The following is a 14069-nucleotide window of genomic DNA, read 5'->3' as shown; positions in this document are numbered from 1 at the left end:
AGCTTACGAGACATTACATCAGTTGTCCTCAATATTTCATTCAACCGCTGTACATAATTTTTAAATCTTTATCATTCTATTTGAGTTTTCGTGACCGAAGGTATGGGATTTCAACATTTTAACAGACACTGGCTAGATATAGCACGATGCGGTAGGTATACATGATCATTATTTTTTCCAAACGTAAAGCCTGAACTACAACACTTTAGAGACGTGCAGCTTTCCCTCCTGAACCTACTGAAGTTTTTGTTTGTTTGTTTGTTTGTTTGTTTACCTCAAGATACAGGTATACCGCCTTCATTTACTTTATACCAATAACTTGTCACATGTTTGATTATTCCTTTTTTGTGTGTGTCTGTATTTACACAATGTATAGTCTGTGACTTTTTTTTTCTTTCATTTTTTTTTTCTCTGGCGTTCGTTTGTAATGGTTATTTTGTGTTTTTTATGTGAATTCTCTTCATTGTATGATTTCTATGTTTTGTTATCATTTCACGGCCTTGCTGAAAAACAGCTTATAGCTGATAGCAGGCTTTTTACCGTGGTTGAATAAATAAATTCAAAAATTCAAATTCAATACATATTGTTATTTCAAGTATTTGATTTAAGATAGGATACGTTACCCTTCCAATTTTCCAATATCATTTAGACCTGGGAACCTTTGAATATAGTGTAGACTGTTTATTCTTTGTTGTTGTTTTTGTTTTTGTTATTGTTGTTTTTGTTTTCATCAGAGAAATGATATTTTTTGTTTCAAACAATATTTTATTTCGATTTCATCATCCATCATTGATTACAATTCAATATTTAATTGTGTTGCTTGCAGCGTGACATTTCAAACGTATATCAAAATATTACAAAATAATTCTTAGGACTGTCATTGTGTAAATTTCCGATTGTTCTACTACTAGTATACAATACACAGTAACTGCTTCACAAATATAATCATCTCCGCAATAATTATAAAATCAATTGTTAATGCCTAATGGGTCAGCACAACCAAAATGTATGTACAATACACATTACAAAATATACCCATTGACTGCGTCCGTATACTCGTCACAGCAGTGATTATGAGATAATGAAATCAATATTGTTAAGGGGTCAAACACAAGGTCTGCATACCTATGCATCAGGTGTCAACAAAAAGCCTACATACCTATGTACACACAATCCAATATACAAACATTTTACAAATCTTCATGATCAATGTCTGTACATAATTCATACCTATAAACATTACCCCTTCATCGCTCACCCGTATAACCTCAACAAACTTCCCCCTCTAAATAGGCATACTCCAGGTATACCTCACTCCAGCACAGATACACACACATATTTGCACGCGCACACACACACACACACACACACACGCCCACAAACATCGAACCTGTTCACCAAACACTCAACAACAAAAAGCACAAAAAAAAAAGAGAGAAAAAAAAAAAAAGGTATCAAATAGTAGTGCAGTAAGTATCCCGTGCCATTAAATGATTCCATTTCCTGCTGTGCAGGGCCAGCGTACCTCGTTTCATAGCTAATTTCCTTTCTTCTTCTCTACTTTCTAACATTCTTTCTCTAATTTCTCTTATCAAAGGGGGCCTGCTCTTTTCCTTCGAAAATACAAATATCATCCATTTTATCAATAATATCAAATGGTTTATGAGTTGTCCTTTTCCAATATCCTGCGTTTTAATACCAACATGAACAGATTGCCAATCTAACTTTTGCATCTGGGGTAAAACAAAAACTTCACTACACAATTTCCAAATCTGATTGACTTTCCTACAATGAAAAAACAAATGTTCATAAGTCTCAACCTCAGAATAACAAAATGTACATTGATTATCTCCTACAAAACCAAAAGAAAATAACTTAGCTTTTGTATATATTAAACCATACAACATTTTATATTGAAATTCACGCAGTTTACAATCAAGAGTAGACTTCCGAGGCCTCAGAAAAATCAATCTAATGTCTATTTCCTCAAAATTATATAAACCAACTAAATTATTATATGCTGATGATGTTTCAATTCCATCCCTCATCAATGCTTTATAAATACGTTTTGATGTTATATCCTGTATATGATATATTTTATTCTGCAAATATAATTCAATTTTCAGTTGAGTATCCTCCATATTCATTTCTCGCTTTAATGTACCTTTCCATGATGACGGTAAAGCTAAAAATATTTCAAACATTTTTCCAATCATTTCTTCACTAAATCCTAATCTTAAAAACTCCCTTCTCCCTTTAAAGTCCCCATTTACATCTACCAAATGATGAACTTTATATACATTCCTAAGAAATAACTCTTTATCAAATATTGTATGTCCATCAATCAAAATAAATTTATTATTAAAAATTACCTCATTCCTTTTTGAATCCTCTTTCAGAATCAAACTTCTACTTCCCATCCAAACCTGCAACATATCATTATAAAATTCTGGTAAAATTAGCCTCAACAACCCTAAAATTGCCTTACTATAAAAAATCAAAATACCTCCCACCGATTTAGTGAAAAACTTAAAACATAACTTCCACTTCATACTATGATCCCCAGAAATCAAACGCTTAATCCACATAATTCTTTGTGCTTTAACAAACACTCGAAAATTAATGAACTTTAATCCTCCCCTATCATAATCTAAATACAAAATATTCCTTTTTATTTTATCTCTACCCCTCCAAATAAAATCAAATACCACCCTATCTAACTCCTCAAATACCCAATCAGGTGTTACCATGAGTGAAGAAATATAAATCAACTTTGGTAAAACAAAAACCTTTACTAATTGAACTTTCCCCATCAGCGTTAAATCTCTCTGTTTCCACCATGATAATAATCTCTTTATCTTACTCAAAATCTCCTTATAATTCATAACTTCTTTAACATCAGGGTTCAAAGAAAAGAAATTGAAAATAATGGATCGATGAATATGGCTAGAGACGCACTAGGAAGTTGAGGCTGGTCTTGATGCTTGTGTGTGTGTATGCGCGTATGTGTGTGTGTATGTGTGTGTGTGTGGGGGGGGGGGGGCTTGGTAACTGAGAAGATTGAATGGCAAAGTATACTAGTACTTTTGGAAACGGAAATATTTGAACTCAGAGCTACCAAAGAGGGAAATACCAACGTTTATCCCCCTTGAAGGCGTGAGGATGCAACGATTGGAAATTACCATCTTAATTACCAACTGGTATTGATATAACTGTAACCTATTCGGTGTGAGGATGTACAGGTCAAGGCTTCAACATCACTCAATAGTCTGTTTCCGCACACTGGCTCTACACACTTCCATGCGCACCATCTATAACAGTACTCGGTATCTTGCTATAACGGCAAATAGCAGTATATATTCACCCCTTGATTTTCATCGTTTTCCGCTCGAGCGAGTGGAATAGCGCCACCTTCAGAGAAGTAATTATTTTGTCACAATGTAAAATTAATAATTGTTACTTGTTTCCTTTTACAGATTGTGGAAGGACGGGGCACTGTAGAAAGTGATGGTAAATGAAGGTTTTCTGGATAAACAAATGCAATACTGTTGTTTCTTTTTTCCCCTCTGCATGGTGCGAAGAAAGTGCATCGTTCTGTCCAAATCGTCATGATGAATCAGTTGACATTTACTATAGTCTCCTTTACTTCTTGGCTGATAAACATTGTATGTGCTGGGATGCACGGATTGGTGGATGGATAAAACGACGGTCCGACAGAATATCGGATGTAGGCCCCTATAGAGACAGTAGATTATGATAGAAATAATGTAGGCCCTATTATACATCCCACAGGTGAAGTTAACGTGACAGCCTTAATGCGATATATAGTATATACTTAAAAAAGCAAAACAAATATTTTGTATATAGTCTCGTGTTGCAACTTGCAATATTTACGACTGCAAACACATTTTACTGCACATTCGCAGGAAAAATAAATGTGATCAACAAGGAATGTATTACATCTGTATCAGGCCTGTTATAATCAATAGTCGAGTGGGGTTATACAGTTCGCTATTCCCAAGGTTCGTTGAAAACAAGCAATTTCGCTCGTGATTAAAAAAAATGACGAACACGAGACATTTGAAATAATATCAAAGCATGATTTTGAGTGCATTTCTGTGTAGAAAGATAGTGGTCCAGCATCAGTGAATATTATTGTAAGATGGGGGGGGGGGGGTGAGGGGAAGGGAGGGGTGGGGAGAGGGGGCGGCTACGAACCTATACGCCCACAAAGAAAATTGCTGGATACAGGTAGCACAAGTTGTGTGGTGATAGGTGTCATATGAATGGCGGACAATGACCGCATAAAGGAGGAAGTTTTGCTCTAGTCATGACCACTGGAACAAGAAAGAGGAAACGGTACATGCAGCGATGAAAGTTTAAGGAAGTCTTCGAAGTGATCTGTACATGCAACGATCAAGTTTGAGGAAGTCTTCGAAGTGAACTGCATCCAAATGATGGATAGTACCAGCGTTTCTGGATTTTTTTTTTTGCGTTTCTTTTTTGTTCGGTTGAGTTAAAACTATCAATAGACTTTCCTTATAGTAGGGGAGAGCGGGAGAAGTGGGACATCATTTCAAGTTCGCTGATTTTCTTCTTATATCTTTTTATTGAAGAGATGATTACATTTCCTTTCGGGCTTGCATGAAGATTCATGTGGTATGGGTTACATAAAGAGCTATAAGCTGGGGATGGCACTGTTCTCAATTTTCTGCAGTTGATGACAAGAAAAATCCTTATTTTGGGGGAGAAGTTGACCCACCCGTGGGGAAAGTGGGACAACGGCAAGGGAGAAATGGGACTGTAGGGGTAAAGTGTGACATCCTAGATGGTCTATAGAAATGTCAAATTTGGAAGGCGTAATGAATCATTGGTAATGAAAACAGTCAAACATGCTTTAAAATGATCTTTATTTCAACAAAACAAGTTTGAACAACATGTTTGAAAATCTGAACTGCTTTACATGTAATGCTATTATTAGGGACAAATGGGACACGTTGTCCCAACTGTCCCTCACATGACATAATTTTATATATAAATATGAAGGAGGACTGCTCAGTAACCATGCAGGCATTTGTCAAAAACGAGTTATATTAGTTGCATGTTAATAAGGCTCACCACCAGCTTCAATTGTGCCCTTGAAATCATGAATACAAAGACAACAGGTTAATTAACTTGAATTTTTAAAAAATATTATATTTTGGGGAAAATTTTCAATAGCAATGTATACATACTTAGAATTTGCCGAACTGCGTGGCTTTCTTAGTATAATGTATGGTTGCTAGGGGCTTATTGTAGATATAAGCTAATCGCTGATTTGTTGAACAGTTTTTGATTCAGAGAACATGTCCCACTTGACCCGCGTTCCAACTCACCCCGCTCTCCCCTACAGGGATAGTACAGGTATCAGAGGTTAAAAGTCGAGGACCCATAAGGAAAACCAGGTTTTCTGCCTTAAATTAGTAAAAACTTCTCAAAGCATAATTTGAAGTAATTCAGCTTTCTGTTTTCTAATGCAGATGTTGCTAATTAGAGAGGAAGGAAATGTAGCTGATTTCGCATTAAATCAGCTTGAAATTGTTATGTATATTTTATCATCATACAGTCATGTTATGATTAATAAAACAGACAGATGCCATATAAAAATCATTCTTAAAGGGCCTGTACTATGTGCTTGCATTGTGAAATTATTTGCAATTCGCTCTCGGGGTCCAATAAATGGTTTTGATTGAATGAATAACAATGAAAATCACGAGCACTATTATACATTTTGCATGCATTTTATGCTAAATGCAACGGCGCTTTGTTTATTTCCCTCCTACAGTGTCAGTAAAATTTATGCCATTGTTTCAAGTGAGTGATGTTTTGAAATCAGATAAATTTAGTTTCATTTAGAAACTCCTGGAAAACTATGAATGTAAGATGGCAGTAACTCGAATGAGGTTGTCCGACCAAAGCTTATTTTCATTATGCATACTATTTATTGTATTATTGTATCATGGTTAACTGAGGGAAATAAATATATCTGATTACGGCCGTCGTATCTTCAAGCTATATGCTTTTGACGACAGTCTTCTGCATTTATACTCTCAATACTCTCTAAAAAAAAATCGAGTGAAAATTTTCACTCTAAAAAGAGTGAATACAAAAAAGAGTGAATTTAGAGTGAAATTGGAGTGAATTTTGAGTGAAATTGCTCATTTTCGCTCATTTTGGAGTGACGTCAGGGATCACTCGAAGATTTTGGAGTGATCCCTGACGTCACTCCAAAATGAGTGAAAATGAGCATTTTCACTCAAAATTCACTCCAATTTCACTCTAAATTCACTCTTTTTTGTATTCACTCTTTTTAGAGTGAAAATTTTCACTCGATTTTTTTTTTTAGAGAGTACATGATGTGCCATAATTCAGTCTGATCATTTGATTCACTTTATCCCAAGTGGATCCCAATTGACTTTTTCTCTTATTCTTTTCTTTAATCTGTACACGTATATATCTTAGTTTTATATTCCGATGTACACACTGTATGTTCTATTGTCTTGTCAGCAAAAAGAAATGACTGTATTTCATTTGTAATATAAAATATATTCGATGCAGAAATTCCTTCTAAGTTCATTTGAATTTGAATTTGAATTTGGAAAAAAAAAAAACAGCTTGCAAAAGTTAATGCACCTTTACGAAGTGTTATCACTGTGGAGGGCCAGCAGCACCGGTTTTTGTTTTGCTTGTTGTCTTGTTTTGTTATGTATTGTGTATTTTGTGTGTGTGTGTGTGTGTGTGTGTGTGTGTGTGTGTGTATGTGTGTGTGTGTGTGTTTTGGGTGCAAATTGGGTTCAAATGGGGTTCAAGTGGGACAAGCTACACTATCCTGACGAAAAATGACGTGAGACTATTCATAATCTCTCTTTTCTCTCATCCATCCCCGTTTGTTTCATCGTTCTGCAGTTATCCTCTGTCCGTCAACCCCCTCAAACCCCGCTCACGGATCGGTAGGCTGTTCGAACTCGAGGAGTGTTGGGTCGCGATGTACGTACGCGTGCTCCACGGGCTATCGCTTAGTTGGTGGGTCCTCGGTGCGGACCTGCACCCGAAGAGGCAACTCGGCTTCGTGGAGCGGCTCAGCACCACGATGCGAAGGTAAGTCATGTAAATTTCAGACTACTGACACCAGTGTTTCACGATGGAATTCCATTTCCGGATATTTGTAAACTTAACTTTCGCGCGCGAACAATCGATATAGTTTGGGGCCTACCAACGAATCAGAGTCCACGCTTTATGGTGCAGATGCGGGTTATATGCACGAGTTGTGTTCATAAAATTGATATTAATAACTATATTGGTAGCTTTTCGAAATTGTCTCTTGATTTTTAGTTTGTGTCCGAATAATTATGAACAAGTTTCTGGCTTTTAATTCAAGATAATTGTGCTATCATGACATTCACCTGTAATATACAAAATCACTTCATGATACAAAAAAGTATTATTATCATCTCATTAATTTTACCATCTAAATTACAACGAATACAGTCGAGAAGATATATATCTCATACATATATATTCATATATTGACAGACACCTATACATACATAATGTAATTATACCTATGTATGTATAGTCAGGAATACGAAGTGATACAGGAATCAGGAATACAAAATGGCACACATAACAGTGGAGGACCCCCACAGTTAAACACGCACACACCATCGGCGTTGTAGATATTAAAAACAATGGCCCGAATTCTCAAAGGCGGAATAACTTTATTACACCGCTTATTCCGCCGATTTTTGACGCCTCTTATGCAAATCAGGCCTTCGTGACGTAAAATGACGCGATTTATTCCCCGGAATCTATTATCAAAGGTGGAATAACTTATTCCCCGGAATAACTATTCCGCGGAATAGTTATTCCAGCTTTGAGAATTCGGGTCAATGTGAATATCAAACATAATCATGGACACACGCACACGCACGCGCACTCACATGCACACAAAGTGTGAAAAGTGGATTTGTAAATGAATTGTGTAAAAAAAATATTCAGAACCTAGAAAGTATATGGGAGAGGGGGAGGAATAGTGTTAATTGTCATTTGATTTAGACATTTTTTTAATTACTGCTTTCTTTCACAGAATAATACGGATGGCAAAATGTTGTCTTTTGCATTGATTCAAGAAGAATATCGACAACGGTATTTAGGACTTTCTATGATAAAATCTTCCAGTTTGAAAGACAATAATTCTAATCTTGGAAGGTTTGATTGTCTTTGTCTCTTCTAGGAAGATATTCCCATACTCGATTTAAAAAGTACTGCAACAATGTCTTAGTTATAATACAGGCATAATTATAGAAAATCATCTTTCGATTATTATTATTTATTATGTCATTATTGATATCAATAATAATTACTTATTCTCGTATTCATATATATTCTTTTACCCATTCATTTATCCATTGCTGCATTCATTATGTAATCCAAAAAATGAATTCGTATTTGACTCAGTGGTAACCTGCGGGGCACTCACGAACCCGGCCAACGGCAGGGTGACCTGTAGCAGCGGTCACTCCTACAACAGCCGATGCACGTTCACCTGTAACAGTGGGTATTCGCTGCGAGGAACCGGGTCGCTCGTCTGCCAGGCTTCAGGCAGCTGGTCCGCGTCAGCACCTACGTGCGCGGGTAAGTTCACGTTCTTAATTTTGTGACGTCTTCCATGAAGAATTGGCATGAATTCCTCAACTTACATTCCTTTAAACTAAAAAACTTTAAACAAAACTTTTTAACTGTCATGTGGCTTTTCATTACCTGTAGCTGTATTCATAAATAGCAACAGTATTTAGGTAAATGGTTACAAGGATGCTATTAAAGTAATGCTATTAAAAATGGTAAAACTCGAGGCCACATCACCAGAAGAATGGGGAAGCTGGGAATGTGTGCAGCTCCCAAAACTATTTCGGCTCGCATAAATAGCCCCCTCCCCCCCCCCCCCCCCACACACACAAAAAAAAAACACCCCACACTATGGGTTTTAAAAAGGTAAAAAAAAAATCACACACACACAAAAATGAATACATACCACAAACATAACATTCCGAGACTATTAATTTTACCGTCCCGATAGTCTTCCCGCGGGAAAAGGGAAAGGAAGGGTGCATTGAGCCAACTTTTAAACACTATGTTGTCGATACAGGCCTACCCTTGACCATGCAGGATCCCCCCCCCCCCCCCATTAACTTCAAATCGTTGCGCGGCTTCTGAAACTTTATGTGATCATTTTATTATGCATGGTTATGACTTTCACAGTTCAGTTCAGTTAAATTTAATTCAGTTCGATTCAACTACTTGAAGCAATCATTCTTTGATTAATACAAAGAAACATGTACTGGGTTTAATAACAATAGATTGATGTGATAATTCAATTGTTATACATGCATATGCGGGGGATATGTATTATTGTCATGACAGTAAGTGCATGGTGGTCAAGGACCCCAAGAAGCACAGCTTGTATTGATAGGGCCTATCAACATAGTGATATAGGCCTATCAAATCATGATACTGTACATTTTACTCACAAAAAGATTAAGAGCAAAAAGGTCACAACACAAACACTGAGGACGCAAAGTAAAATACATGTAACTCTACTCTTTTGGTAATAGAAGAAATCCTTTGCAGAAAATTTCTGAAGCTGGATTCCGTAATGAGATTCCCAGAACATTTTTTTGTTGTTGTTGTTGTAGCAAACTGCAAATGATAAGAATAACAGTGGTATGGCTGCTAACTATCGAGCTGATAATGATTAATGAATTGAATATGATAACAATTAGTTGTCAATAGGCAAATCATGCTATGACCAAAACCTAGAGGCCTGGAGATAATCAGTTCTGTGATTCTAATAATGTTCCAGCTTATAGTTGGATGATTGGTCCGACTATCACACAGTCACTGGTCACGGAACTGTCTACAAAATTTTATTCTCTTCTGTCCTGCATAAAGACACAACAAACCCAGCGTTTAGGTCGTGTCCATCCTCGTTTACCACATACGCCTCCAATTTGGCCACTTCGGCCACCGTCAGATGGCCAGCAGTCACGGTTTCGGATAACTCTGGCGCGACCATAACCCCGCGACAGACAACAGGGCGAGGTTCAGGAAACAGTTTCTCAGAGGGAGTACACCCCATAACCTACACGGCAGCCGATCCAGCTGGTAACACCGCAACCTGCTCTTTCTCTATTACGGTAGCAGGTGAGAACTGTTATGTTCATAGCATAGTGTATCATAAAAGTAGTTCCATTTATAATTTTTCTTTCTTCAAATTATTCATTCATTGGGGTGGAGCTGCACAACGTTGTGATGCAGGCCCCCTACGAGTAAGACGATGTTGATAATGGCAGGGATGGCCTTCCATAATATATCATTGACTATGCAAGTTTTTAGTCGTGGTGGCCGGGCCGCGCCGGCCGCGCCACGGGCCGCAGGACGTAGGTACAGTACGTAGGCACGCCTACACGGCCGGGGTGCGCGGCCCGCCCTGGGTCGTTTTCGGTCGGGTCGTCATGTCATTAGCTAGCTTCGTTCAGCATCAGCAGTGGAACGCCGCCACCTGCAGCTAGCTAGCTAGCTAGCTGCGCCTGCCTGCACTGCCTGTTTGCCTGCAGCTGGCGCCTCAATAGATAACGCACGATCCTAACACCATGGTCACATTTGGGTTGATCAATCTGATTATTAATTATAGATCTTAGTACGTAGATCCACTAGTGGCAGTAACTACCCTTGTGTGTGCTCTCTTTATTCTAAAGTTCTTTGAACGTCTTCCGTTCTTGCATTTTGCAGTGATCCGATGTTCAGCACTTTCTGCGGTGGAACCACTCAGAGTTAGCTGTCCAAATGGGCGCATCAGGGGTTCAACCTGCTCCTACAGCTGTGGCACTGGCTACCGTCTCCAGGGGCGAGGGTCAACGGCTTGTTCAAAGACGGGGACTACGGGCTCCTGGACCAACCCAGCACCAACTTGCCAGAGTATGTGCATTAAATTGCTTTTGTCTTCTGCTGGGAAAGTGCTACATTAAGAGCAACAATAACATTATAGAATGGAGTCACAGACTTTTTAAAAGATAGGGTCAAAATTAGCCCGACCATACATACGCTGTGTACAGCGACTGGGCTGTGTTTAAGATCTAGAAAATCTCTAGCGTTAGTAACAGTTAGCGTTAGGTCAAAATGTGAATGTGGGTTATCCAGCACATTGAGTGAAAATGGCTTTATCATCGATAAGTTCTGTACTGGTATTCATACAAATTACAAGTAAAAAGCCAGGGGCCATCCAGGAATCATTAATTGAAACTGAAGACAAGAACAGTTACCACACATGCTTCGCTCATTCTGTACGGTAATGACACTTGAAAGAAAGAGGACTTGCCAACTTTGCTAAGATTAAGAAGAAGCTGCAATACAATTGTACTACCCTATTCAAATACACGAACAAGGTTTCTATTCATTTTCAATCATGGCTTGTTCTATCTATCCAGGTTGAAATGCATAAATTTATACAAAGTTGTAACTTGTATAGAAATCTACATGTACATAGATCTAGGTGCCTAACTGTATTTTATTGAACCTAATCCTAACATTAGTGACAACAGTAAAACCCTTCATATTTATTGTTTTTTCTATCTTCTGCACTTTTTTTTTTTACCAATCTGTGTGATTTTCCCATTCACAATGGATTGACTTTACACAGTTGGGAAGATTTTGGTTTCTTTGAAATTAAAAAGCAAGTTAGTTGTACTTTTACTAGGGGCTACTAAAAACAGTAGGCCCTACATACTGCATGTACCATTTTTACAGCATTTACAACATGCATTCAAGACTTATAGAGATGCTACAACACACTTTTCAAACAATTTTCATTATTGCATTTGAAATCCTTTTTATCTCTTGTGTAGAAAGTGTTTGTGAAGTAGGGTCTAGTATAATAAAGCAGGGGTGGATCCAGGAATTCCATAAAGGGGGGGGGGGGCGCAAATAATATTTCTGGTGGTACTTCCGGGTTTCATCTCATTTTTTCTTTTTATTTCTTTTGTTTTAGCAACAAATAAAGAGGGGGGACGCACCCTGTGCGTGCCCCCCCCCCCCCCTGCCCCCATCCGCCACTGTAAAGAGTCGTCCAGAAATAACTAGATTACATTAGCCTATGGAGGCAAGAAGCAGAACAAGGCATGAGTCAATTACTTAAGAAGTTTGTCATGGACATTTTGCTTTCTAGGTACTGGTTGTACAAACCAACCTGGAATGAGGGTTTTTATCCCTGATTGGACTGTCACTTTAACATATCTAAGTATCTAAAAAGTAAAATTGGTCCATTGATATGCTAGACATTTTTTCTTTTAGTTTCAGATTTTACCTTCTGATAGACTGCTTTTTTAAACGTGTTTCTTGATGTCTTGACCTTTCATTTAAGAAAGATAAAGATTTCAAAGGAGTGAGTGATTATTTAATGTGAATGTGACTTCTGCATAGTTTTGCAGTGCCCTGCACCCAATGTGCCAGCCAATGGTAGGGTGGTTGGATCCTGCTCCAGAAACTATGGCTCTACCTGTAACTATGCTTGCAACACTGGCTATGCCATCAACAACAGCCAACGCCGGTGCACTGCCAAGCGAGGGAGCACAACAGCATCATGGCAAGGAGCCGCTCCAGTGTGCACAAGTAAGTTTCATTGTCACGTTTAGTTTTCTTAGCTGCCAACACTGTATTTGAAAAAGAAGGAGTATGTAGTTTTTTTTTTTACACAAGGTTTCTAAATACACCTCAAAATGACACTTGTAGTACCGGTACCCCTCAGAAAGACAACATGAAGTGTGTTTGTGTGGTAACACAGCTTGAGCAGACAAGGTTGTTGTTGTTGTTGTTGTTTTTTTTTGCATTGCTTTTTTGTTGGTTGTATTGTTGAAAGATATCTAGATCAAAGTGTATAATTTTGTGAATCTTGCAACTATATATGTATATATATATATATATATATATATGATTTATTATATTCACTATCAGTATCATCTCCATCACTTTTAATATCAAACTTTAGTACTAGTAGTGACAGGAATACCGGTTTGAGTTTGGAGTAGATCTGATGAGCGTTAAAGGTCTTGGTCAAGTTTTGATAGGAAGCTGCATATATTCAAATTATCAAGCTTGGTGCAAGCATGAAGTACCACAGATCAATGTATTCAGTAGATCTTGATACATCCTGTTGGTGTTAAAAGTCAAGGATCATGATACCATTTGTGTATGTTAATATATAGACATATGTCTGACAATAGAAATCACATGTGGGAAATAAATCCAGCTATCCTTGGTTTATAAAGAATCATCTTTTAGGAATAAATAAGAAAATGTGCCTGTCTTTTGAGTCTATCAAACTCCGAATACATTCATGTTGGAATGGAAAATGATATCTTTTTGGAGGGCATAATCAACCAGCTTTACTGACAAAAGATTTTATAATGTATATCATGTTATCACCGTGATGGACTACTGCAAATGGTTAGAAGGCATTCAGTAAATTGCACCAGAAATCTCAACCTTGAAAATTTGTAATGACTTGTTGTAGACAGTATGTCCATATCTAACATAGATAAGATGCAGTGCCTTCCATGCATTGATTTTACATAACTTGGTTTTCATTGCTTTTTAGGAGTCAATGGTGCAAGTCTATGAGAGAAATTAGGAACTTTATATATCTCCAAATTGCCTATGACAATAATTGGCACTTGTAATGGCTCTTGATGAATACATTCCTTTATAGTCCTACTTGATTGAGTTATTGCTTCATGCACTCATTTTTTCCCATCTAGTTTTCCTAGTGCCTTGTTCAGTACTGACAATCATTTCAAGAATGACTAAGGTCACAGTACAGTGCCTTCAAAAGTCTGCCACTTGAGTCTTGACATATTCAGAGAAATCTGAGTATGTAACCTTGTACTAAGAGCACTAATTCATAGTTGGCTTCCTGTTGAAAAACAAATGAACAAACAAACAATAATCTTTATAAATCCTACTTCATGTACATCACATCC

General features: G+C 37.5%; 1 protein-coding gene across 1 annotated transcript in view; it reads left to right on the top strand.

Annotated features, from left to right (window-relative positions):
* LOC139727363 (complement receptor type 1-like) overlaps positions 1-14069 on the top strand; it is a 75419-nt gene that overhangs the window by 17358 nt on the left and 43992 nt on the right. Inside the window, exons 4-8 of the mRNA XM_071638323.1 lie at positions 6946-7137; positions 8497-8673; positions 9988-10239; positions 10828-11013; positions 12514-12702. Coding sequence (XP_071494424.1) covers positions 6946-7137; positions 8497-8673; positions 9988-10239; positions 10828-11013; positions 12514-12702 — 996 coding nt within the window. The remainder of the gene's footprint in view (positions 1-6945; positions 7138-8496; positions 8674-9987; positions 10240-10827; positions 11014-12513; positions 12703-14069) is intronic.

Source organism: Diadema antillarum, unplaced genomic scaffold (assembly GCF_040938485.1).
Source record: "Diadema antillarum isolate AM-2024a unplaced genomic scaffold, OU_Dant_1.0 seq00000129_RagTag, whole genome shotgun sequence".
NCBI lineage: Eukaryota > Metazoa > Echinodermata > Echinoidea > Diadematoida > Diadematidae > Diadema > Diadema antillarum.
Note: the sequence above shows the minus strand (reverse complement) of the source record. Positions and strands in the feature narration are given on the sequence as shown.